Source organism: Astyanax mexicanus, chromosome 4 (genome assembly GCF_023375975.1).
Source record: "Astyanax mexicanus isolate ESR-SI-001 chromosome 4, AstMex3_surface, whole genome shotgun sequence".
NCBI classification, from domain to species: Eukaryota; Metazoa; Chordata; class Actinopteri; order Characiformes; family Acestrorhamphidae; genus Astyanax; species Astyanax mexicanus.
The window spans coordinates 15,908,290-15,936,078 of record NC_064411.1 but is presented as its reverse complement, the minus strand read 5'-3'; the positions used below and the strand labels follow the sequence as shown (position 1 = coordinate 15,936,078).

Genomic DNA, 27,789 nt, shown 5'->3' with positions numbered 1-27,789 from the left:
ATTACATGTACAGAAACTCATGGTTCCGCTGGAAAAAATCAATCATGCTAAGTTGACCCTTTAATCAATGAACAATGAACATAGTAAGGCAAAACTCCTCCGTATTCTTACACACTTGTTGTTAATTCTTCACAAAAAAACAAACAAAAAAATCATATATTTATGTTTAAAACCCAAAATGTGGCAAAAGTTTGAAAAGTTCAAGGGGGGGCCGAATACTTTTGCAAGGCACTGTATATAGTGGTTGCTTGAATGTATGTTTGGCTGTGCACAAAAGCTTTTGGCTAAATGCTTAAGTTGAAAGAATAGATAAGATTGCAGATCTTGCAATATAAAAGCCTTTTATTGAATCACATAGATATGAATATGAGTAAATACATAAGGTGATGTAAAACAACGATAATAGCTGGTACTGGATAAAACAATCAATAAAGTAAATGGATTAGATATTTTTAGTACCTTTAGAGATATAAAAAAAAACCTTTAGCAAAACGATACCAAATAAGGAAAAGATAACAGAGTATATAACTTTAGCAACACAACACAACCAAATATCCCTGTAGATTAACTTGCAGATTTTTTATCAGACTGACTGAACCATAGACCAATGAGAAAACCAGTAGAGCAGGGGTGTCAAACTCATTTTAGCCGAGGGCCACATTGGCATATTGGCTGTCCTCTGAGGGCCAGATGGAACTTATAAATGTAATAAAATGTAACCAAATGTAATATAAAATGAATGTAATTACTCCTTAATGTTAAATAACTCTCAATATACTATTTATTCAATCAAATATTACAGTTGCATGGAAAAAATGTTTGCTTGTTGCTCTATTAACATAAATCCTTTTAATTTGTCATGTTATGAAATCCAAAAACTCCATCAATCAAGAACCAAACTATTCAAGTGAATAGAAATGACATAAAATACAAGATACATTAACTTTGATCAAAACGTTTGATACTGAAATAAGGCTTAATAAATATAAAATTAAAAATTGTGAGCTGTTAAGAACATGTGATAGATTTAGCATTTCCTCAGATTTAGCAGTTCCTCATCCAACCACTAGTCGGAGCTGCAGCTGCAGCACCACAAGCCCGCAGTCTTTGCTTAGTCAGAGCTACAGCCCAGCCACGGGCTACAGGGCTCAGCTGAGCCAGTCTGGAGCATTTTTAAAGTTCTTCCGTGTATGAAATAAAGATTTTAACCCCACTAACCGAATAATACAGCTCTCTACAGTTCATCTTTCAGCCCAAGCAGCTAACAGCAGCAGTTTAGAGCAGCTGTCACGGAGTCACTGCTCGGATTACATTATAAACAGGTCAGTTAGCGCGCTGCTAACCTCAGGATGTTTATAACTACGGAGTTTAGTGGACACACCACGGCTGCAAGGTTAGACTGTTGAAGGCTACTGAAGACTATTAAAGGCTATTGGAGGTTATTGAAAGGGTTATTGGGGGCAGAAATCAGTAAAGGCTGATTAGATAAGTGATTCACGTCCTCGTCCTTTGCTGAGGTGAAACTGTGACTAGCGCTGTCACAGTGATGTTTATTAACATCATTAAAACAGATTTTGTCAGCTATTGTCTTATAAATATTTACACAGAACTTATATCTCTCCTAACAAGCGTTTATTTTGGTCAGTAACACTCTTCGTAACACAAAAGGCATACCGGTCTTTCATTACATTACATTACATTACATTACATTTGGCAGACGCTTTTGTCCAAAGCGACTTACAATAGTCAAGTACAATGTAAAATAAGTTTAAAGGTAAAACATCTTTGGATAGGGATAAAAGGAGGACAAAGGGGAATAATAGGATAGAGGAGTGAAGGAGAGGAAGAAGGAAATGAGGTTAGAAGTAGTTAGTGTGTTAGAGGTGTTAAGAGAGTAAGTGCTCTTTGAAGAGCTCTGTCTTCAGGAGTTTCTTAAAGATAGCGAGAGATTCTCCTGATCTGGTAGTGGAGGGTAGGTTTGTTCCACCATTGGGGAACATTGGGGTATGAGAACAGTCTGGATTGCTTTGTGTGCATGTTTGGCAAAGCGAGGCGACGTTCACTGGATGAGCGCAGTGGCCGGGAGGTAGCGTAAGCCTTGAGGAGCGAGTGCAGGTAGGAAGGAGCCTGTACTGTCATCACCTTGTAGGCGATTGTAAGAGCTTTGAATTTGATGCGAGCATCAACTGGTAGCCAATGGAGCTCAATGAGCAGCGGGGTGACATGTGCCCGTTTTGGCTGGTTGAAGACCAGACGTGCTGCTGTGTTCTGGATCATCTGGAGTGGTTTTACTACACAGGCCGGGAGGTCAGTTAGTAGGGCATTGCAGTAGTCGAGGCGTGAGATGACGACCGCTTGCACCAGGAGTTGGGTGGCCTGTTGCGTCAGGAACGGTCTAATTTTTCGGATGTTATAGAGCGCAAAGCGGCAGGACCGAGCAACTGAGGCCACATGGTGCGTGAAGGAGAGTTGGTCATCAACCATAACACCCAGGTTCCTAGCAACCTTTGTCGGTGAGAGAGAGAGAGAGTCGATACTTATAGAGAAGTTGTGTTGAAAAGATGGTTTTGCTGGTATAACCAGAAGTTCAGTCTTTGAGAGATTTAATTGAAGGTGATGCTCCCTCATCCATGAGGATATGTCAGAGAGACACTTTCGCCTTGAAGCACAGCCGTCCGTCTGCAACTTTTCTTTTTCTGGACATTATGGGATAAACGTTTGTATGTCTCAATTCCACCCGCGAAGTTACGCCTTCCCTCCGGCAGGGTTTCCACATCAATGACTACACTGCCGTGTAGTGGCAGTAAGCCGTAACTTCGCGGGTAATACAATCGACAAGCATTGTGGGAAATGTAGTTTTTGGTCAAAGAACGCTTCTGACCTATTTATTATAGACACTAAGATCTTACAAGCTCTCGCTTGGATGTGGCCACATTTGGCCCGCGGGCCTTGTGTTTGACACATGTGCAGTAGAGGGAATCAAGGATCCTGCAGTCTTACTGCTGCATAGCCTGCTGAGTGTTGCTTTCAGTATGGAAACTACAGCTAGACCGTTTTTTTTTTTTTAACTCTGAAAAGGATTTTGTTGGCCTTTTGTTGCAAGCTAAGAATATTCTCTACTCCTAAGAATACTCTACTCCCTTAAACTATGACATCTACATTTTAAAAGACTAAGTAATGCTAATCTAACATCTGGAGCAAACACTGGCAGTGCCCTCGCTCCAACTACAACTACAAACGTGGAGTGGAGGAAAAAATAAAGAGTTTTTATATGTAAACAATTGAGAATGTGTTAAGGCTGTAAATGACATAAGTTGACCAAATGATCATTTCCTACTTATGGCAAAGCATATTCAATTTTTAAACCTAAAAATGTCCCAGAATGATAAAATCCTCACTTTTGTTTATTATTAGTTCTAAAGCTAATGCTGAGATTTAATATACGATTTTACTCTGAGCTAGCATCATCGCTTTACTATTTATTCAGCATATCACTGAAAAAATTGTAAAAATGTATGTTCCTAGTTTATGCTGTTAGTGGTACCATTTATGATTCTGTGTGTAAAAACTTCTTAAAACACAACACTAAGTGTTGAAGAGCTCTGCAGGCATTAACTAATGTAGGTATACAAACATACATAAAAACACAGCATGAAATTCAGTAAACATCATCTCTGGATAAGATTCATTTTTCTGAACCTGTAAAAAGCCATTTTTAAATGAAGTTCTTGTAACAGAGTGAAGATTTTGTGCATGATGAGGTGTTTTTGGCTGTCTGAAAGATTTAAGGTTTGCATTTTTTATGGCAGAGGAACAGATTTGGGATACTTTTCTATCTTTTGTGAATGCACTGATGTAATATAAGTTCACTCTGTAAAGTAAAACTCTTCCCACAGTCTGAACAGTGATACGGTTTCTCTCCTGTGTGAATGCGCTGGTGTTTTTTGAGATGACTCTGTTGAGTAAAACTCTTCCCACAGTCTGAGCAGTGATACGGTTTCTCTCCTGTGTGAATGCGCTGGTGATTATTGAGAGTACTCTGTTTAGTAAAACTCTTCCCACAGTCTGAGCAGTGATACGGTTTCTCTCCTGTGTGAATGCGCTGGTGTTTTTTGAGATTACTCTGTTTAGTAAAACTCTTCCCACAGTCTGAGCAGTGATACGGTTTCTCTCCTGTGTGAATGCGCTGATGCAGTTTGAGATAACTCTGTGTAGTAAAACACTTATCACAGTCTGAGCAGTAATACGGTTTCTCTCCTGTGTGAATGCGCTGGTGTATTTTGAGACTTCTCTGTTCAGTAAAACTCTTTCCACAGTCGAAACAGTAATACGGTTTCTCTCCTGTGTGAATGCGCTGATGCAGTTTGAGACTACTCTGTTCAGTAAAACTCTTCCCACAATCGGAGCAGTAATATGGTTTCTCTCCTGTGTGAATGCGCTGGTGCAGTTTGAGATGACCCTGTTGATTAAAACTCTTCCCACAGTCTGAGCAGTAATATGGTTTCTCTCCTGTGTGAATGCGCTGGTGCAGTTTGAGACTACTCTGTTCAGTAAAACTCTTCCCACAGTCGAAACAGTAATACGGTTTCTCTCCTGTGTGAATGCGCTGGTGTTTTTTGAGATCACTCTGTTTAGTAAAACTCTTCCCACAGTCTGAGCAGTGATACGGTTTCTCTCCTGTGTGAATGCGCTGGTGTATTTTGAGACTACTCTGTTCAGTAAAACTCTTCCCACAGTCTGAGCAGTGATACGGTTTCTCTCCTGTGTGAATGCGCTGGTGTTTTTTGAGATCACTCTGTTTAGTAAAACTCTTCCCACAGTCTGAGCAGTGATGTGGTTTCTCTCCTGTGTGAATGCGCTGGTGTTTTTTGAGATCACTCTGTTTAGTAAAACTCTTGACAGAGTGCTGATGTTCCTCCATGTTGGGACTTGGCTTCATCTGTCTGTGAAATGTAGCAAACAATTTCTGCGTTTTCAGGAGATTCTTCTGGATGGCTTGTGCTTCACCTCTTTCAGCAGTTTAACACTGTTCTTTATTAAATATCCTGGTTGTTTATTCTGGAAAAACAAAGAAAAAAAAATTGTGTATTAAAATAAAAGCAGGTCAATTAACCAAAAAGAATTACCTACATTAGTTACACTATATGGAGAAAACTACTGGGACACCTACATACTACAATAAAGGCTTCAGTACTTTTATCCCATTATAAATTCACAGACATTTTAATATGTAGTTGTATCTTGACTGTCAGCAGGCTGCAGCTGCAAAATGTATGTAGCAGAAACACTGCTGCTGTCCAGCACTGAATACAGTGTTATACTACTACTTTAGTAGTATCACACTTTACACTATAATCCATACTACTAAAACTTGAAGCTCGGCTGCGCTCCGGTCCACACCTAGAACCTCCCGCTATGAAGCCGAGCGGAGCGCAGTGCGGCCGAACCGAGTTCCTCGATTAGGCTCGGCCCTGATGCAGAATTTTAGATTTTAGCACCCCTGATGCTTCCACAAGTGATTAAACAGGAGAGATAGTTGAGGGAGGCAGGTCTAATTCAGTGGTTCGGCTTTCAAAGGTCTGATAAACTTCAGCTTGCTCCCAATTGTGCCGGAAAGTGGAGTTGACTAGCAACTGTAATGCATCTAATCTGTTCCACCACCTCAAGCAGTTTCACTACACACAATATCTTCCTTATTCTGGCTGAAGCACTTATGTAGTTTATGTTGTATCTAAGTTATTTCTAGTTGATATAGGTTTGTTTATTTGACGGTGATATCGTGTTCCTTTTATATAAATGAAGGCTTTCTGCATTCTTTATCCTGGATGAGGCACTTTTGTTTTGACCTGTTAAATATGTTTACAAAAGGATAAGAAGCTCTGCCTCTGTTGTAATGTAAAGTTATTTATATTGGTAAAATGTAAATAGGTTATTGGTTTGTGTTTGACAGAGATGTCATGTTTTTATATTGCTACATGCAAATAAAGGTGAGCATTAATTCATTCTGACCATTTTTTAATTTCATTTTTAATTTAATTTTATACAGTTTTTTTATGAGAGGAGGCTTTAAAGACAGTAATAGGTACAGATTTCCATTGCAGGGATTCCTAACAGTTTTTCTGAGGCCTTCCAAATATTTATATCGATATCGAAATTATATTGTATCGACCAAAATTAAGGAATGTATCGTGATATAAATTTTGGCCATATCGTCCAGCACTAGCTGTAAATATGTCATACTGCTCTAACAAAGTGTATCTCATTTTATCTTATAAATATCTTTGTAATTTTCTGACTTGCAGTATATCTCTACCCCTCACCTTTTATAATCGAATATTTAGTTTTTCAATACAATAATTTCAGTGACCGGAAGCAGAAAAAGCCTGTATTAAATGTATATGCTTGATGAAGAGTCTCGACCTACCCCTTCCTGTTTTTATGTTCTAGAAATTAGATAATATTACTTTTTTTATTCAGGTGTAGGACCATTTATGGGATAATTTATCTGCATACAATCACAGCTCCAGAAATGACATTAATCTGTTTTAATAAGGCAGTATGCCATAAAATATCGTAAGAAATAATGTTGCCAATATTTTTGAATATCATGAACTATATTACCCTGAAATATGGAGCCATATCACCCACCCCTAATTATCACATTCAGGGTAGTACTTTCTTGCTGTTTTAAGCAAAAGAAAAATTCACACTGTTTTCATTTCCTATTATATATCTTCTAGAGACATTTTATATATGTTTATGTCCAGTATAATTTATTTTACTTTAATCCTGCATATATGGAGTGCATTATTACCCAGCAAAAAGCTACACATCGGCCCTTCGTGGGCTAAGTGCGGGCACTGTGGGCAGGGGCTAGCCCATTAAAATTCCAAACAGGCCCAACATGGGTTTTCTGTGGGCAGCCTGTTCATTGGCTGGCCCACTCAAATCCTATAAAAGGCCGCTGTGGGCTAGCCTAAACTGGTCCAGTGCATTAATGCCCCTGTAGGCCCAGTGTGGGAATTATTTGGACAGCCAACACTTTGATGCGCCCACACAAATCCCAGGCAGGCCCACTGTGGGTCAGCCCACATTCAGCCTGCACCATTTCACACCCTGAAGGGCAAGTGTGGGATATATGTGGGCAAAGCACAGTTTAGCATGCCCACACAATTCCCATGCAGAGCCAGTGTGGGTCAGCCCAAATTCATCCTGCACCATTTCATACCCGGTATGGGTTATATGTCGGCAACCTGCACTTTGGCATGTGCACACAAATCTCATGCAGGGACACTGTGGGTCAGCCCTAATTCAGCCTGCACCATTTACATACTGTAGGCATTGTGGGTTATATGTGGGCAGCACGCACACATATGTGAGCATGCCCACACAAATCCTATGCTAGGTTACTCTGGGTCAGCCCAAATTTACCATACAATATTTTACAATCTGAAAGTTTGTGTCATAACAAGTTCATATGAAGGGTATCTGAATATTTTTTATTGTTTTTGTCTGTGAGAGCTAGGTAGATTAGCTAGCTTAGTGGATAGGAGCAACACTGTGTGAAATGTAGTATCAGCTCTGAAAGATTTTCTAAACCAAAAGTGGAGAAAAATCAAGGTACCACAGCAGAGTTGTGCAGAGACCTTTGGAGGGACACACACACACACACATAGTAACATCTCATATTTTTCAAGACATATACTGTATAGCTATACATTTTTATTTATAAAAATATTTTTATTTAATATTTTGGATAGCTACGAATTTGCTCCATGGTGCTGATTCATAATCTCACCTTTATTATTGGTAGTGCTGATAATAAATAAAAAAAATTAAATTATAAATGTTTTTGTGCTTGACTATACACTTTGTGTAAGCCAGCAAGGTTGTAAAAGTTACATATTTTTTTTATTTTTGCATGTGATATTTAATTGTGAGGATCATGTAACCAACGAATCCACCCCCTCCCCCTCCCCCCTCCCTGCACGTGCCTTTACCACAGAGCTTTGAATATTTTTTTAACTGTACACTGTACCCTGGTGATCAATGGCTCATATGAAAGTAGATACTTGGGGTCCAAAAATGGACCCATTGGTTTTCAGTATTTGGTAAATTAAATAACCTATTATTGATGATACATTTTGACAATTTTTCAAAAAAAATTAAAATCGCCTATTGTTTTCACATACAAATCATCATATCTTGAAAGAACATGATGGTATCAAACTAATTCTGCTTATACAGGTGCACTAACTACTTGTCCATGAGCAGCCAAAATTTTATTTATCTACCTATAAGCCTATAACTTTTATTAAAGTTTAACCAAAGTGTGCCAAAAACGTCTCCAAGTGTCCCAAACTGTGTCCAAATAGCACAAAGTTCCCCAATGGCCAAAAACTTATGTATACAGCCACAAATCTCTGTAAATGACTCAAAAGTAAAAAGAAAACTAATATATATATACATAATATCATATATATACATAAATATATATATACATAATATACATAATATACATAATATACGGCGGACGTCACCGTTCAGCCAGGGCTTCTGATTGGGGAAGACGCGCACTGATCTGAGGGGCACTACGTCATCCACGCACTCGCCTTCATTCGCAAGTGCGTGGATGACGTAGTGCCCCTCAGATCAGTGCGCGTCTTCCCCAATCAGAAGCCCTGGCTGAACGGTGACGTCCGCTCCGCTCTCAGCGCACGCAGCGCCGCTTTCAGATCTGGAAATACGGAGGAGTACAAACGAGCCAGCTACGCTCTCCGTAGGACCATAAAAGCGGCCAAACGTGGGTACAGAGAGAAAGTGGAAGCACAGTTCAACACAGCCAACACCCAGAGCTTGTGGCAGGGTCTGAACATTATCACTGACTACAAGAGAAGCTCTCACACTCTGACCAGCACCAACGCTGAGCTGCCAGAGGAGCTGAACCGCTTCTACACTCGATTCGAGGCAGATCACGCTGCGCTCCCAGAGTGCGCCCCGCCCACCGCTGCGCTCCCAGAGTGCGCCCCGCCCACCGCTGCGCTCCCAGAGTGCGCCCCGCCCACCGCTGATCCCATCCCACCCTCCGTCTCTGAAGCTGACGTGCACAGAGCTTTTCAGCGGATAAATCCACGCAAGTCAGCTGGTCCGGATGGCATTCCCGGGAGAGTGCTTAAAGCCTGCTATAGAGAACTGGCAGCAGTCTACACGGACATTTATAATACATCACTCTCTCTCTCTGTTGTGCCAGCTTGCTTTAAACTGGCCACCATTGTGCCAGTTCCAAAGACTGCCCACACCACCTGTCTGAATGACTGGCGACCTGTTGCCCTAACCTCCATCATAAGCAAATGCTTTGAGAGGCTGGTTAGGGATATCATCTGTTCCTCACTGCCTGCCACCCTGGACCCACTGCAGTTTGCATACAGGCAGAACAGATCCACTGACGATGCGATCGCCCTGACCCTGCACACTGCCCTCTCTCACCTGGACAAGAAGGACACGTATGTGAGAATGCTGTTTGTGGACTACAGTTCAGCATTCAACACCATCGTTCCCTCGAGGCTCGACGTCAAGCTCCGGGATCTGGGTCTGAACAGCACACTGTGCAGCTGGATCCTGAACTTCCTGTCAGACCGACAGCAGGTGGTGAGAATGGGCAACATCACATCCTCCTTACTGACCCTCAACATCGGAGCGCCCCAGGGCTGTGTGCTCAGCCCGCTCCTGTACTCCCTGTACACCCACGACTGCACAGCCAGACACAGCTCCAATGTCATCATCAAATTTGCTGACGACACAACAATTGTTGGCCTGATCTCAAACAACGACGAATCGGCCTACAGAGAGGAGGTTAACATCCTGGAAAACTGGTGCCAGGAGAATAACCTCTCTCTAAACGTCAGCAAGACCAAGGAGCTGATCGTGGACTTCAGGAAGCAGGAGAAAGCATACTCGTCAATCTCCATCAACGGGACTGCGGTGGAGAGGGTCAGCAGCTTCAAGTTTCTGGGTGTTCACATCAGCGAGGATCTGACATGGACAGAACACACCACACGGGTGGTGAAGAAGGCACAACAACGCCTGTACTTCCTCAGACGGCTGAGGAGGTTTGGTCTGAACCCCAGCATCCTCAGGACTTTCTACACCTGCACTGTGGAAAGCATTCTGACTGGCAGCATCACCACCTGGTATGGGAACTGTACTGCTCTGGAGCGGAAATCCCTGCAGAGGGTTGTGCGCACAGCGCAGTACATCACTGGGGTTGAGCTCCCAAACCTTTTGGATTTATACACCAACCGCTGCCTGAGGAAATCCAAAAAGATCATGAAGGACCCGTTCCATCCAAGCCATTCCCTGTTCTCACAGCTGCCGAGTGGAAGGAGGCTCAGAAGCTTGAAGACCAGAACCAGCCGGTTCCGAGACAGCTTCTTCCCCCAAGCAACCAGGCTGTGGAATAGCCAGTAGAACGGTGTTCTGCCCAACCCACCCCACTGACACCCATACAAACTCTGCACCCTGCACTTTACTTTACACTGCATCTATCAGACTGTCCCATATTATACAGCATTCTGCCCCCTGCACTCCCCACTCAACTCATTCCTTACCTGCACTTACTCATAGCTATACTGTCACATACTGACTACTTCCACACTATCCGCATATCTACATCTGTGCATATCTGTTCTGTGCAATATTTGTCTATAGTGTAAGTTATCATGTTTATTGTAATTAAGTGTATTGTAAATAGTGTTTATACTGTAAGTTATCTGTATGTCCTATTTTTATATATTTTATATTATTTTATTACTCTCTTGTAAATATTATTCTTTGCGCATTGGTGGGAATCTGCACCCAAGTTTTTCACTCACATGTACACCTGTACTCTGTGACGTGACAATAAAAATCTTGAATCTTGAATCTTGAATGAATCTTGAATAATATATATATATAATATATATATATGGCCGAATCAATAGTGTTACACTGATGAGTTAATGTACAATTGCTCCCCAGAGTCACTCAAACAGCTCCAGCAAAACTTCTGATAAGTGTAAAGTTTTGTTCGTTGAACGCTCCACGAAGCGCTTTGCTTCCAAATAACAGTGAACGCACCTCAAACCAAACACTGCCTACATCCGCTCTCCCTCTGGGTCAGGAACCTCCTTATTTACTGCTGATTCGCCTAAACTCGCTGATTGACAGCCTTCCAGACCAATGATATACCGCCTCGAACCGCTGCGTAATCTATCTATCTATCTAGATAGTAGATCTATCTATCTATATTACAATTTAAACATCAATTCATATTTTTTTCTTTCTTTTTTAAAGAGCATAATACAAAGTATTTCAGCATGAAAGCTCATATTTGTGATGTGTAACAGCGTCCTATATCATAATTACATCTCTGCTGTTTGTAACAAACCAAACCGTGTGTAAATCGGGTATAAAATGGTAGAGTTGTGATTATTAAAGGTGTATTAAACACCTTAATAAGTGTAAATTAATGCTCTGTGGAGCGCTGGATAGGAGAGCTTGCTTTGCTGTGCAGCCACCTCTCGTAAAGTGTCCCACAGCGCCACCTGCTGTTCTGGGGCGATGCATTTGTACGAGGGTTGGGTGCATTTGTGAGAAAATCTCAACACGAGTTTGCGACTCTGCTAAAACTGTGCCAAAAGTCACGTGATTTACAAATGGGCTGTGCGTGTTTGTGAGTCATGACACGGTAATGTTTGAAAATAATGTTTTACTTGTTTTATTTATTACTTTTTGCATTTGTAAAACGTGTTATATTTGTTTGTAAAGAGCAATGTATTAGAAAACAGCTGTGTATTTATTTGAAGTTTACATATATATTTACAACCATCAGGTTTTGTGTTTGTAAAACACACCGTGTGTGATAGAGAGTCGAGTTTTGTATTTGTAAAACGCGTTGTGTTTGTTTGCAAGTAGTATCATATTTACAGAATACGTTTTCTTTATTTGTGTAGTTTTGGCACTAATTTAGCTCCATACTTGTACATGAAAAGACACTAACAGATGTAGTATTTACCTGACTGCATTCTCATATCTCTATATTATCATTTTAAGAGGCTGTGAGAAGATCAATCATGCCACCACCAAAGGATGCAGAGATCGAGCAGGTTGCAAAGGTTTGGCTTTGGAATGCACGGGACCATTCAGGTGGACGGAAGCATCGTCTCATGCAGTCTCTTCAAAAAAATAGTTAATTCATGATCTATGCTATATTAATGCATAAACAATATTCATTTTTGATATTATGATTAACTATATCTGTTCTATTTATGTAAAGTACATCTATTTTCTCCTTCATTATTATTGCTGTGAGATAAAAACCTTAATGCAAAAACTAATGTTATATTCAATTAGAATTTTTTTTACTGGTTTGATTGGGATGACATTTTGGTTCCAAGTCTACAAGCAAGAGGAATAAAATTAATAATAGAGATCAGGGGTGGGTTTCCTGAAAGCTTCGTTACGCTAAGAACTTTGTTAACTCGTACTTAAGATTGATCGTTAATTAAAGAGTGTTTCCCAAACCCGTGCGTAACTAAAGTACTACGTAAACTCGCTCGCAGATTAACGAGTGCCCTCACCCAGTCGTTATTCTTAAGAGCTTCTTTAAGGGATCTCTACTTGCAGTTCAGCACCTTAAACACCAGGGACCGCCAATTTTGAGGGAGAAAAATTATAATTTCCCTGGTTGAAGCAATTATATTATGTTACTATTAATTATAATCAATTATATTATATATATAATTATTATTATAATAATTAATATTATTATATTATATTATATTATATTATATTATTTCCTGTGTCTGCGGGTGCTCCGGTTTCCTCCCACAGTCCAAAGTTCAGGCTAATTAGATGTCGGATAAAAATTGCCCCTTAGGTGTGAGTGTGTGAGTGGATGTGCCTGTGTGTCTGTCTGCCCTGCGATGGATTGGCGGCCTGTCCAGGGTGTATACTGCCTTCCCCCCGATGCCGGCTGGTATAGACTCCAGCCACCCCCCAAGACCCTTAACGGATAAAGCGGTTGACGATGAGTGAGTAAGTGAGTGAGTTATATTATATTATATTATATTATATTATATTATATTTTATATTATATTATATTATATTATATTATAATGCCAACTTTGTCTGTGTAGTCTGACTGGGCATACTGGAATTGACCAATCAAACCCATAAATTATTAAAAATCCAGATTCCTGCAGATGATGCTCACGGTCTAAGCAAAGCTGCAAAGTCACCAAGTCCGTGGATTCTGTAATCAGGCTGTTATGTGGCATACACACACTTATATACACTTCCCACCAGCCCGGGAATTACAGCACAATATAAATATATTTCCATGCTATTGGGAAAATTCCTGGTACTGTAGGTCCGGTGCAGGGGACGCCTGCAGTGTCTTTACTCACACCTACATGTATTGTAAAGGGTATCGGTGAATGTGCAGGTAATATTTAATATTATTCTTTATTTAGGTGCTTCTAATCAACATTAGCTGCGGTCCAATCTGAAGGGAGCTGCCCAACTAGGCAGCATTTTCAGGCAGCATAGGCGCGCTCCCGAGAAAAGGACTGTCCCATTCGGAAGGTAACATGTGCTGCCTACCTGGGCAGCTGCCTTATTTTACCCCGATTCTGAAGGCAGCGTGAGATGTATCCTTCACGGCGAAGGCAATCCCATGATGCATTTCACCAGATCAGAGTTCCAGCGCTCAGATTTAAAAACATGGCGGACGGAGCCGGCACTGCCACGGAGTTTCTGTACAAATGTAAGTAATTCCCTCCTGTATTTCCACTCACCGCTGCGTGGGTTTATCAAACTAGCATATTTTAGACTGTTTTAAGTTGTTTTCCATCGTTGTTTTCGCCTGTACTTCATTTAATGTAAGACCTGACCGGCGGAAGCTACCGTTAGCTTATCGCGCTAATTTACCGGGTAAGCTAACACGCATCTAGCCGACTTACAGAGTACCAAACGCGGCTGCAGCGCTGAGGAAACCCCCGCTAGGAAACAAAGACACCCTGGCCGTCCAGTATAAAAAGTTTTAACTGTTTTAAGTCACTGTTACGTATAACTAAGTGATTTACTGTGTAAATAGTGTAAAACTGTAGAATAACCTGTAATTCAGTGATTTAATGCGTAAACAGTTTAATTGTTAGAGGGAATAACTAGAGTTACCTGTAACTGAGTGATTAATTGTGTAAATAGTGGAATTATGAGCGTGTTCTCCATAAACCGCTGTTACTAATTCAGATTTATTTTTTCCACAGGGATGAACGTGGGCCGGGGAAGGTGAACGCTGGTCAGACCGGCTGGAGGTAGCGTTAGCTCCCTTTATGAATATAATTTTTTTTTTCTTTGAATGTAATAAAGTTTTCTTTCTTAACATTATTATTTTTGCTTGCTGTGTTTTATAGTCACTATGCTTATTGTAGCATCACATCTCAACTAGTGGGTATGGGTAAATAAATAAATAAAAAGTTTATGAATCATGTGTTTTATGCAACTAAAAGGTAAAGATAAATTAGCTGACTGTGTATGAATGTACTATTGTGTGAAACGTAGCTTAGTTTGATAATTTAGCTCTGATGGCTCATACAAAATATTTATTATATTATGGTTTCATTACTCATGCATTTCTATGAAGCATCTAATCAAAAATAAATTAAATACATAAATAAAACTGACCATACTCTGAGAATTAAGTGAGGAAAAGTGTATAATTAAAGTAAATCATGAATATTTAAATATCTGAGAAATAGCTGCCGCTGCATTGAGATTTATCCCGAGGTAAGTGATCATTAACTTTAGTTTTTTATAAACAGCTCACGGGCACAGCGCGCTAGACGTGATGACGTATGCTGACTCCAGAGCGTGTCCCGAACGCGCTGCCTTATAAGATCCCTTATGGGTGAAAATGCTGCCGAACGAGGGAGCTGCCTTTGAAGGCAATGACTACCTAGGCAGCTCCCTTCAGATTGGACCGCAGCTATTGTGTCCGTTCATCTGGGCAAACTCTGGGGTGTGTCAGCTCACAAATATATAAACACCAGTCAAAAGTTGACGCGTCTCTTTTTTTCTTTTTTTTTTTTTTTTACATTGTCGATTAATATTAAAACTGTGAAAACAATTAATTGACGCATATGGAATTATCTAGTTAACAAAGAGGTGCATGGCCTTCAAAATCCCCTGACCTAAACCCAACTGAGATGGTGATTTAGGATGAGCTGGAGCTTTACAGTGTGTGTGTGTGTGTGTGTGTGTATATATATATATATACACTGCTCAAAAAAATAAAGGGAACACTCAAATAACACAATAAGACTCCAAGTAAATCAAACTTCTGTGAAATTAAATTGTCCACTTAGGAAGCAACACTGATTGACAATCAATTTCACCTGCTGTTGTGCAAATAGAATAGACAACAGGTGGAAATTATTGGCAATTAGCAAGACACACTCAATAAAGGAGTGGTTCTGCAGGTGGGGACCACAGACCACTTCTCAGAACCTATGCTGTCTGGCTGATGTTTTGGTCAGTTTTGAATGTTGGTGGTGCTTTCACACTCGTGGTAGCATGAGACGGACTCGTCCGTTCCCCAGACCTGAATCCGATTGAGCACATCTGGGACATCATGTCTCGCTCCATCCACCAACGTCACGTTGCACGATGCTTTAGTCCAGGTCTGGGAGGAGATCCCTCAGGAGACCATCCGCCACCTCATCAGGAGCATGCCCAGGCGTTGTAGGGAGGTCATACAGGCACGTGGAGGCCACACACACTACTGAGCCTCATTTTGACTTGTTTTAAGGACATTACATTAAAGTTGGATCAGCCTGTAGTGTGTTTTTTCACTTTAATTTTGTGTGTGGCTCCAAATCCAGGCCTCCATTGGTTAATAAATTTCATTTCCATTGATGATTTTTGTGTGATTTTGTTGTCAGCACATTCAACTTTGTACAGAACAGAGTATTCAATGAGAATATTTCATTCATTCAGATCTAGGATGTGTTATTTGAGTGTTCCCTTTATTTTTTTGAGCAGTGTATATATATATTTACACACCGGAACATACGTATATGTATTATTATGTTATTTTTATACTATTAATAATTATAATAATAATAAATTAATATTATTATCAATATTACTATTAATAATATTTGTACAATATCTATTAATATAATATATTAACAATAATAGTTTTAAGTTTAATGTTTATTAAACATTTATATATAAACATATGACTTATTTATTTAGCCATATGTATCTGTAGGAGTATTTTATTAATGCCATAGTACATCCTTTTGTAATTTAAATTTCAAAATATGTATAATATTGATGATTACAGCACTTTTTTTACATTTTTAGGGTGTAATACTGAATAAATACTGCATAATAATCGATATGTGTGGATCGATTGAGTGCGCTGTTTTGGGGGAGGAGTCAACAAAGACGTTCTTTAACCTCCTTTGTTAATTTTCACGTTGCGAAGCTCTTTGGGAAACACTCGCAGAACTGGCTCGTTCTTTACTCACGTCATTCGTTAGTTCGTTCGTTATTCGCTAAGGTTGTTCGTTTTCGGGAAACCCACCCCAGAGGCTTTGTTCCAGTAGCAATAATAGTATCAGTTTATTATTCATCTACTACATCAGTCTAGTGCATTTAAGTATTTATTCAAGAATATGATTTGCTGTTTTTATTGATGTGTATGTATATATTATATATATATTATTATTATTTATTTATTTATCTTTTTTTAAGTTGTATAATTCTTTGTTATTTTGTATTATGTTTGATATTTATATCATACCGTTTATTATAAATACTGTTTTTGCAAATGGAGATATTTATGGAGTACATGTTTATCTACATGCTAAAATATAAATTTGGGATTTAATTTACTTAAATACTGTTGTGTGTTGTTTATATTTTATACATGATACTTTGTAATAAATGTATTAATTTACTATACACTTTAAATTGTGTTATTTATATAATTGTTTTACAGCCAGTTGCAAAAAATGTCAAAGTGCCAATAGCACAGCTTTAAATTTTCTTTCTTGAAAAGTGTTCTCTGTTCAATATTGCACAGTTCTAAAAATTTGGGGCCACAATTGGTTTTCCACTGAGGGCATGTGTGTGGGTGTGTGTGTGTGTGTGTGTGTTAGTGTTAGAGCTCTGCAAATCTCTGTTGGCCCAATGGGCCAATGCTTTGGTGTTGATTTTGCATAGAGGAGTATATCTTCGCTGGCCAAATGTGGGCTGCCTGAAAAGGGCCCACGCCGTGGGGCCGACGCTATACTGGTGAGCAAATCTCCATTGGCCCAATGTGGGCTGCCTGAAATGGGCCGACGCCATGGTGCTGGTGCCGTCCCGATGAGCAAATCTCCGTTGGCCCTAAGTGGGCTGCCCATATGGGGCCAATGATGTGGGGCTGATACCGCACCGATGTGCAAATACCCATTGGTCCGATTTGGGCTGCCCGTATGGGGCCGATGGCGTGGGGCCAATACCGCACAACGTGCAAGTCCCCAATGGCCCGATGTGGGCTGCCCATATGGGGGCGATGGCGTGGGGCCGATACCGCACCGATGTGCAAATCCCCAATGGCCCGATGTGGGCTGCCCATATGTGTGTCCGAAAAATACGGTATTGCCTTTGCCTCTGATATTGGATTGCTTGTGTATTACCTGGACTGTGTTTTCACTACTGCCTCTTGGATTACCTCTGACATTGGATCTCTCGTGTATGAACTCTGGACTATCTCTCGTTTATGGTATGGTTTTGTCTTCATTGCTCTGGTTATTGGTGATTACCCATTTTTCTGTATTGACTACGTCTTACATCTGTTTATTTTATAATAAACACGTTTTTATCAGTATCTGCACTAGGGCTGGCCCGAATAGCGTTTTTTGAGCTCCGGATATTCGGCACTGATTCGAAGCGAATATTCGAATATCGTTTTTAAAAAAAGAGGTTAAAAAAAAAAAAAAGCAAATCACGGCCCCTTTAATCCACTGAAAAATGTTCAATTTGCTCTGACCGACGAGACATATTCACCCCGGATTTTTGGTGTTTTTATCCCGGATTTTTGTGTTTTCACCCCATATTTTCTGTGTTTTTAGCCCAGATTTCTTTGTGTTTTCATCCCGGAATTTCTGCTGCACCAGACCGCGGCTTATCCGCTGCGTAAGCCAGCCCAGTAAATTGCTGTTTGTGTTTTCACACTTAGGCTATTTGCTTAAAAAAACAAACAAAAAAAACGTTTGTTCAGGAAGTATTTTATATTCTTAAACATTGTTAATTATATTAGAGGACAGTCGTTGTAAACTGTACTTGGTCTATTTCGGTTAAAGGATTGTGCAGGGCTTATTACTGATTTTGTATTTTTGCACTTGGGCTATAAGCTCAATATTAAATATTTCGTTTGCTTAGAAATTATTTTATATTTTTAAACCATTTTAAATTATATTAGATAAGAGGAAATTCGTTCAGACATCATTTTTGTAGGCCAGGCTTTTGTAACCGATTTAGCCCCTACTGTTGCCACATTACCCCTTATGTTTTATTATATAAATCAGTTTCGAAGAGCCTGCATTTTTTTTATCATGTATAATAGAGGTCTGCGCGCGACTGATTTTTAAACCCACTCTTCCACGCTCCCGCGTTTCTGTCTCGTTACTGCTCCGCAAAAAAATTGCTTCTTTTAATCCCGCGCCCGCCCGCCTCATACACATTTCTGCCGCTCCCGCCCCACGTTCCTAATATAAATTAAATAAACTACATTTAATGCTTCAAATTTACTTATATATTTATTAAAACAGCAGCGCTGAATAGTGCGGTCCCGTTCCTTACCCCAGTCCAAACACCATCGGTGTGTGCGTGTGTGTGTCGGTCCATCCTGCGCGTTGAGAGTTTTCTTTAGGTTTTTTTTTTTTTTTTTTTACAATTATTACAGTTTTCTTAACTATTTATTAATTTGCTCCCGCATCGTCTGGATTAAACTCCCGCTCCAGCCAATAACAGTTCAGTTCTGTCCCGCGCGTAAGATATTCTGACGGGACCCGCGAGAACAGAAGTGGTTAGAGTGAGGTGGAGCTCTGGAAAGTAGAAAAAAAACGAATATCCGAATACCAAAATTAAAAACCGAATACCTACTCAACGAACGAATATCCGAATACCCGAATATTCGGGTCCAGCCCTAATCTGCATGTGTCTGCATTCTGTGCTCACCATGACACTGATAAAATGTACCATGCAGAATTTCAGGTCCAGCAAAACCAGGCGCAGACAGCTGTTATTTATAATAATGTGCTGTGTATTTTAAGAAAAAAAAAATATTTGTTAGCTTGAGAAATACTACGACTGGTCAAAGACCACCCCCCATAAGATGGGTATAACCCAAATAGGTTTGCTATAATGCTAAACTAATTAAATTTCTAAAATGTCTTATACACCTGTTAATACTAAACTGACACAGTGTAAAACGCACAGTTTATAAATCAACTGCTCCAGAACAAAGACAATTATTAATAATTATCTATTATTATTAATTACAAATTATTTTCTGGTTGATCTTTGTATTTTGTTTGTAATTTATCTCCCAGTCTATCTAGATTACAGAAATGTGAAATGTGAAGTAGTTTACAGACTTGGTATATGTAAAAATAAATAAAAACACCACAGGCTTATACATTTTAACAGATTTTTTTTCAAATTATAATTAGTTTAAACATCTATCAGTCTATCTAGAATTCAGAAAACGGAAGTTAACTTGATCAGCGATCTCACAGCGCCGGTTTTTTGTTTTTGTTTTTAGCAACATACAAAACACAACAATATACAATAGTACAAACTCTTGTAGAGGATCACAGCTACAATTTAGAAGCTAGGGGGAGCATACACAAACATACAGACTAGAGGAGCAACGTAATAAAATGATAATCTTAGACAAAAGCTTACTAGAGATCTGGTGTGAGATGATACTAGCAGTTTTCCATTTTCTTAATTTACTTAATGAAGAATAATATGACTTAAATTCATTAATGAAACTGGGGAAAGAGGGCTTATTTCCCTTTCAGTTACTGCAGTGAATGTGGTATTTTGCTAAAAGTAAAATTATATTTATGGCATCAGAGAAAGCTGAACTTAAGTTTTTCATATAAAACAAAATGTCCTCCACCTCAAAATAAGGAATATTAAGTTTGATATTAATCCAATTTCTGATGTCCATCCAAAAAGTGTGTGAATATTGACATGAAAAAAACAAATGCTCCAGAGATTCATTTACTGACTTACAAAAAGTACATAATTCAACATCAAATTTGAATATTTTTTCAAGAAACAGGGCTACAGGATAAATCATATTTATAATTTTGAAATGGGTCTCCTTCACTTTAGGAGATTTGGGCCAGTTTACAAATTTGGAATAATCAAAAGTCATATTTATATTCTTATTATTAGGAAGTTTCTTGAAAGAAGCTCCATTATATTCATAGTAAATCTTTTGTTTCAAATCATCATTGATAGTCTTATTATTACACTTAGTCTACTAAATTACAGTCGTTCACTTTTAATGTGGGCATCGAAACAGTCACCTTTGAATATAAAATGACTTGTTTGATTAACTGAATCAATGCTAAAGGAATCGCTTTGCACACCTTCTTAACATCTTTAAAACTCCAAAGATTATATTGACTTATATTTGAGCATACATATTTGCAAGCAGGGTTATTTACCATTAAGCAGGGTTATTCACTATTATTCTATATATTTTCCACACAGAATGGCCTCTGGACCACAGGGAACAGATGGAGTTAGGCTCTAACTTAAACACATTAGAAAGAGGAACACTTCTTTCCCCTCCCATACATTGAGTCAGACTTACTTATGTATGTGCGCTATAGGAGCGTACGTTAAGTGTTTCCAGATGTGAGGTGTTTTCAAACATAAAAGGCTGGACTTCAGCAATTCAAGCCAGAGAGCTACAGATCAGATTTGAGAAAACAACTCTCTCCAAGCAAACCTGGGTGCTTGTTGATGATGCTGTTCTTCGTACTAATTATTATTTTTTCTGTAATAGATTTTCTTATATACAAAGAACAGTATCAGCGAAGACTTATTTCATGCATCTACATGACATCACAGCCCTGTTTTGTCTGTTCTTGTGCCTGTTGTGCTCCTTGTATATATTCCCTGTTTGTTTATCATTATTATTTTCTCTAGTTTGTTTATGTTCTCTAGTCCCCCTCGTTTATTTTGGTTTATTATCTTTGTTACGTGTTTACTTGTTTCTTTGTTTATCTTTGTTATTTATTTAATAAATTATTATTTGTTTTGCCCTTACCTGCACTTGCGTCCGTCTCCTCGTCTACCTGCCTGGGTCACCCACCGTAACAAGCATTATAGATAGATACTTTATTTTATTTATCCCGATGGAATTTTAGGGAATTTATACACTTAAAGAATGGAAAAAACTGAGAAGAAACAGAATAGAAGAAACTAACATTTTGGTTGAGAAATATTTGGCATTATGAATTAAAAATGAAGTATATCCTGTTAATTACTTATGATCTGAGCCAATAGTTTAAGGAATTTTAATAATAAAGAATAATTAAACATTTGTCATTTAAAAAGTTTAGGCATTTTACAATGTTTTTAACTGTTTTAAGCATGGTTAATTGATGTACATTTATAATAAATATTACCAGTATTTAAAATATTTTGTTAAACATATACAGATATGTCTAACGACATGATTTAATGTTTAATTAAAGAAGCAATATGGAGAAAAATACATTTCTTTAGCCACTGACAGTATGTTTTATACTGTGCAAATAGTATAAATATGTAGATTTCAGAGGTTTGACTGTACTAAAACTAGTGTTGCTGGGTAATACAGTTTTGCGCGGGGACTTTATTAATGTATTCTGATTCAGGAGACATAACTCTTTCATAAAAGTAACATTATAAGAAAAAATATATTTCTTTCAGCCACTGAAAGCATGGCAAAATTTACTTTAGCACATAAGTGCCACACTTCTTTACCAATGCGAACCTAAATCACTGGGAATTGGAAGAACTAAGACTAACTTGGCTGAAGATAAGTTTCTAACTTTAACTCGGAGCATACTAAACGTGGTCAGCTCCGTTTCTAGAACAGGTAATTGAATCAGGCAACACTAAGATTTACTGGAGATAGAACTAACATCACAATAAAAGTCCCGTCCTTTTATACAAATATCATTTTTGTGTTATAATTATTATAATTATAAATACAGTTATTGTAGCTAACATTTTCACCATTTGACCAAAAAAATAAAATCAAATATAAACCATATTCCGACTAATGATCCATATATATTTATCCCCAATACTTCTGTTCTGTTCAAAGCATCTACCAAACCATTTAATTTACCACTTAAATACAAATTCAGACGCATTAAACAGCTAAACAATGTCTTCTTTATTATATCTGAACTGTTGTGTTAATTCTCCAGCCTGATGCTTCATTTACACTATCTAGCACTGAGTCTTGTGAAGCAGTTGTGTGTTAAATCCACCCTGTTCACTCTGTAACACAAGCACCCGTCCACCTGACCCTCTATTTCTGTAAACATATATTACTGTGAGAATTCTGATTCAACATGCCATCATATTAATAAGGCACTCTGTGTATTGAATATTGGAGTAAAATAAATGATATTGGGCAGATACAGTCTGCTTCTGATAGATATAGACAATATAATACATGAACCAATGATAAATATTTTAAACAGGACCATTTTAAAGTCGTATTGTAATTGTTAAGAAGAGCTAGCTGGTATTAAACCATGTAGAAGCCACTGTGGTGCATCTGATTAAAATGCTGGAGATGATGTTCTCTGAAAACAGTATTTACTGCAGCAGAGGAGTTGTGGTATATACAGAATAGATGAATGCAATCCGACTGTGTGAGTGTGTGATTCTGAAACAACAGATATAAAAGGGATACTTGAACTACTTGAAACACATCACTGACTACAATTTACAACACTAACACCTAAACAAAGATACACACTTCTATGAGGTGTTATCTGGTAATAATAATAGGCAGATCAGAAACAGCTAGAAGCTATACAGAGCTATACAAAGAGCTGATCAGTTAGCATAGCATGTAACTCCTTGAAAGTACACCTACAACTTGGAAAGTAATAGTTATCTACACTTTATGAATAAACAGCAGTGTAGGTACTTACAGGTATCTGAATGCACACAAGAATTAAATGTCCTCGGTAATCCCACAAAACTTTACTAAGCTGCACACCGTCCACTATCTCCACTGTTCCTCTACAGAAGTCCTCTCTATCTGTGGTATGCAAGCCCCCAACTGAGGCCCCTCAGTCTCAGCATCGCTCTGATTGGCTAAACAAGCGGAAGCATGAGGGTTGCAGGCACTGTGGGTGGGACTCAGTGGAGGAGCTATTTAGCTCCTGAAGTCTTTGGGCCAACTCTTGGCTCTTTGTAACAGTAATTGTAAAATATAAATAAATATAAATAATCTCAGGTGTGTTTGTGCTTCTAATAATGATATAAAACATTATGTTCTAAAGAACAGATTCTTCTATTAAATCTCTGCAGGCCCTATTTACCATAATAAGAACAGAAACATTCACCAAGACTCACTGATTTGTACACTGTAGAGAAAAGAATATATGAATTATAAGAAACAGTGAAGGTGTGAGTAATGTTTAAAAAAACAACTAAATTTAAGTTTAAGAACTGTGTAAATAAACGTTAAATCTGTTAGCTAGTAAACGCTAACAATTAAATAAACTGAGGTAAAATTTGAGGATAATTTACTCTTACTGAGGCAAATTAGCTTAAAACAGATAGTAATTTGTAGAATTGTTAGAATGGTGGCAATTAGTTCCTCCAAACCGTTTAAAAACCTTTCTAGGTCACAGAAAACAGAAAATAAATGCTCTTTCTCCTCAGAAACTTTGGGTACATTCAGTAGCTAGCTTAGCCAACACTAGGAAGCTTGCTAATTCAGCTTTTTCCTAACTTACCAAAAATCAGCCTTTAATTATACTAATTAAATCTGAATTAGTTTAATCTCATAAATTTACCCATAAATTATTTGTGCTTTTGTCAGTTTATCAAACAGTATAAGAGAAAGAGAGCTAATTCACTGCTAACTCTGTTAGCTGCTAACAGGCTAATGTTGACAGGAATCTGACAGGAGAGAATCTACTGCTGAATCAAAGCCTCATAAAGAGCAGGGGGCTCATTTATAAAGAGTGCGTACGCATAAAAAGAGGGCAGAAATGTGCGTAAGCAACATCTCACGCACGAATTGTGATTTATAAAGAAATACTTGGTGTGAAAACGAGCGTACATTTAAGCAAGGTTTAAGGCATGCGTATGCCTTCAAAAGAGTGCGGAGAGAGCGGGAATTAGTGGCATCATGTGGTAAAGTAGGGAATTGTTAGTAAATGCGCAAGCTTTTCTTCCTTCCGCATATTAGTTACCACATAAATCAAAATTAACAAAGGAAGATTAAGCATTACTTTACTTTATTTTTTACTTTATTACATATTTTTTCTGCATGTATAGTTAAAAATTATTTCTGTATCTTATTCTGTATTATATGTATATGTAGTGTTAATTTTCCACTAACTTGTATATTTCACTTTGTAGTTTATATCAGTTTTATTTGTATTATCTGTTTTATCTCACAGTTGTAAAATCTAAAGGTGCTATATATATATATATATATATATATATATATATATATATATATATATATATATATATATATATATATATTAGCCGGGGCTACATGAGGAATATGCGAGAGTGGCGTATCCCATACTGAGATACCGAATGAATGCTTGAAAGAGAATACAAATTACATTTAAGAAAAAAAATATGCAAGAAATAAAAAATAAATAAATACCGGCCGTAAAACACTGTTAAACTGCTTTGTTTGTACATTTAGCTAGGCTAACTACCAATAATAATGGTCAGTAAAACAGCAAACACTGTTGTTTGGACATTTAGTTAGGCTAGCTACCAATAATAAAAGTCAGTAAAACGGCAAATGCTACATTTATACATTTAGCTAGGCTAGCTACCAATAATAATGTTCAGTAAATCAGCAAACTGCATATTTGAACATTTAGCTAGCTAGCAAACAATAATAATAGTCATTAAAACAACAATTGCTACATTTGTACATTTAGCTAGGCTAGCTAACAATAACAATAGACAGTAAAACAGGAAATGCTTTGTTTATACATTTGGTCAGTAAAATAGCAAATCCTGTATCCTGTATCCTGCACGGGCGGACCGTGGTCCGGGTCCGGACCCAAACCTATTGAGAAGGATTTAATTGTATACACGCTTTGCGGCACAGTAAATCACAGACCAATCACGTGTGAGGTAATATCACCAACCACTCTCTTCAGTCAATCAGATCTGTGCAGACGTGGAAAAAATAAATAAATAAACACACCGCTCCTCACGCGGGATCGAACCCGTGTTGTCAGGGTCGCGGTCCCGCTGCTCCGGCTGTTGAATTGGGACATGGCCGTGAAAAAACGCCTTTATAAGGAGATAGTGAACCTGGGCGAGAATGGGCGGAAAAACGAGAACGGACGAAAACTAAAGTCACGCCGAGTGCGACAGAGAGACAGGCGAGGAATTTTGTATAACTGGATCATTCTGAATTCTAATTAAATACTCCTGGCATAGAAGATGCTTCTGCTACTTTTAACAGAGTGACAGACGGTAACAGAGTGACCAACAAGACTGTACTGTGCTTAAAACATGTTCTGTCTCTGATTGCACTTCAAGCATAGTCTTAATATGACTGGTTATGCATAGTTACATTACAAGAGATTTAGGAGAAAAAAAAACACAAACCATAGTCTTAATATAACTGGATATGACAATCTCAGGCCTATAGGTTTCATGTCAAACATGTGTTGAGAAAACACAATGAGACTGGAGATCTGCAATATAAAAGCCGTTTATTAAAACACACATGGGTAAATATAGAGGTGAAGTAATACAAAGATAATAGTTTGTACTGGATAAAAACAATTAAGAAACTACATTATTTGGATATTCTTAGTAACTTTGGAGATTAAAAAAAACATAAGCAACATTTAATATTCAATAAGGAAAAGATAAGAGAGTATAAAACTTGAGTAATACAACACAACCAAATATCCCTCTATATCCCTCTATAGTAACAGATTTTTAATTGGACTGAACCATAGACAAACAAGAACACCAGCAGAGGGAGTGAATGAGCCTGTAACCTTACTGCGCAACAGTAACTAACCTAAAAACTGAGCTCTGTCTCACAAAGAATGTCCTGGAATATTCAAACTTACAAGACATACAAACATAACATGGAATTCTATACACATCATCCCTGGATAAGAATAGTTTTGCTGAACCTGTAAAATCCATTGTTAAATACAGTTCATATTTGTTTCTGGTGGAATTTATGATTTGCGCTTTTAATTGCCATGGGACAAATTTGGGACATTTTTCTCTCCTGTGTGAATGCGCTGGTGTATTTTGAGATCACTCTGTGTAGTAAAACTCTTCCCACAGTCTGAGCAGTGATACGGTTTCTCTCCTGTGTGAATGCGCTGGTGACTTTTGAGAGTACTCTGTCGATTAAAACTCCTCCCACAGTCTGGGCATTGATACGGTTTCTCTCCTGTGTGAATGCGCTGGTGATTTTTGAGAGTACTCTGTCGATTAAAACTCCCCCCACAGTCTGGGCATTGATACGGTTTCTCTCCTGTGTGAATGCGCTGATGTATTTTGAGAGTACTCTGTGTAGTAAAACTCTTCCCACAGTCTGAGCAGTGATACAGTTTCTCTCCTGTGTGAATGCGCTGGTGTATTTTGAGAGCACTCTGTTGATTAAAACTCTTCCCACAGTCCGAGCAGTGATACGGTTTCTCTCCTGTGTGAATGCGCTGGTGTATTTTGAGAGTACTCTGTTCAGTAAAACTCTTCCCACAGTCCGAGCAGTGATGCGGTTTCTCTCCTGTGTGAATGCGCTGATGCCGTTTGACAGTCTCCAGTCGATTAAAGCTCTTCCCACAGTCTGAGCAGTAATAAGGTTTCTCTCCTGTGTGAATGCGCTGGTGTATTTTGAGAGTACTCTGTTGATTAAAACTCCTCCCACAGTCTGAGCAGTAATAAGGTTTCTCTCCTGTGTGAATGCGCTGATGTATTTTAAGTTTACTCTGTGTAATAAAACTCTTCCTACAGTCTGAGCAGTGATATGGTTTCTCTTCTGTGTGAATGTGCTGATGCCGTTTGACAGTCTCCAGTCGATTAAAGCTCTTCCCACAGTCTGAGCAGTGATATGGTTTTACTCCTGTGTGAATGCGCTGGTGACTTTTGAGATTACTCTGTTTAGTAAAACTCTTCCCACAGTCTGAGCAGTGATGTGGTCTCTCTCCTGTGTGAATGCGCTGATGTTTTTTGAGATTACTCTGTTTAGTAAAACTCTTGACAGAGTGCTGATGTTTCTCCATGTCGGGACTGGGCTTCATTTGTCTTTTAAATGTAGCAAACAATTTCTGCGTGTTCTGGAGATTCTTCTGGATGGCTTTTGCTTCACCTCTTTCAGTAGTTTAACTTTGCTCTTAGTTAAATATCCTGATTGTTGGTGATGAATTTCAGGAAAATATTTTAATTTCTGGAAAACACAAAGAAAAATGCCATTGAATATTA

At 38.5% G+C, this 27,789-nt stretch overlaps 7 protein-coding genes across 16 annotated transcripts in view; 2 read left to right on the top strand and 5 right to left on the bottom strand.

The window, feature by feature from the left end:
• Positions 1-23,363, bottom strand: part of LOC125801497 (zinc finger protein 3-like) — a 221,212-nt gene extending 197,849 nt beyond the window's left edge. Inside the window, exon 1 of the mRNA XM_049478284.1 lies at positions 23,277-23,363. The gene's annotated coding sequence lies outside the window, so the exon portion shown is untranslated. The remainder of the gene's footprint in view (positions 1-23,276) is intronic.
• Positions 1-27,789, bottom strand: part of LOC125801338 (zinc finger protein 239-like) — a 241,569-nt gene that overhangs the window by 76,353 nt on the left and 137,427 nt on the right. The gene's annotated exons all lie outside the window — the stretch shown is intronic.
• The window catches only part of LOC125801230 (zinc finger protein 239-like), a 270,259-nt gene that overhangs the window by 149,169 nt on the left and 93,301 nt on the right, over positions 1-27,789 (top strand). The window lies entirely within an intron of this gene.
• LOC111188839 (NLR family CARD domain-containing protein 3-like) overlaps positions 1-27,789 on the top strand; it is a 453,074-nt gene that overhangs the window by 367,137 nt on the left and 58,148 nt on the right. The window lies entirely within an intron of this gene.
• LOC125801495 (zinc finger protein 239-like) overlaps positions 1-27,789 on the bottom strand; it is a 111,801-nt gene that overhangs the window by 70,056 nt on the left and 13,956 nt on the right. The window lies entirely within an intron of this gene.
• On the bottom strand, positions 3,644-23,365 carry LOC125801292 (zinc finger protein 585A-like). Its single transcript, XM_049477773.1, has 2 exons — positions 23,277-23,365; positions 3,644-5,058 (listed from the first exon to the last, which is right to left on the bottom strand). The coding sequence occupies exon 2, from the start codon at positions 4,937-4,939 to the stop codon at positions 3,833-3,835; it is 1,107 nt and encodes a 368-aa protein (XP_049333730.1). The 5' UTR covers positions 4,940-5,058; positions 23,277-23,365; the 3' UTR covers positions 3,644-3,832.
• The window catches only part of LOC125801308 (zinc finger protein 154-like), a 224,299-nt gene continuing 222,547 nt past the window's right edge, over positions 26,038-27,789 (bottom strand). For both annotated transcript variants that reach the window (XM_049477823.1, XM_049477822.1), the window contains exon 2: positions 26,038-27,754. In XM_049477823.1, the coding sequence (XP_049333780.1) occupies positions 26,553-27,608 (1,056 nt within the window). In that variant the 5' untranslated portion in view covers positions 27,609-27,754 and the 3' untranslated portion in view covers positions 26,038-26,552. The remainder of the gene's footprint in view (positions 27,755-27,789) is intronic.

Excerpts from the sequence above, each read along its gene's own strand:
- LOC125801292 (XM_049477773.1), bottom strand. The coding sequence starts at position 4,939 with ATGAAGCCAAGTCCCAACATGGAGGAACATCAGCACTCTGTCAAGAGT.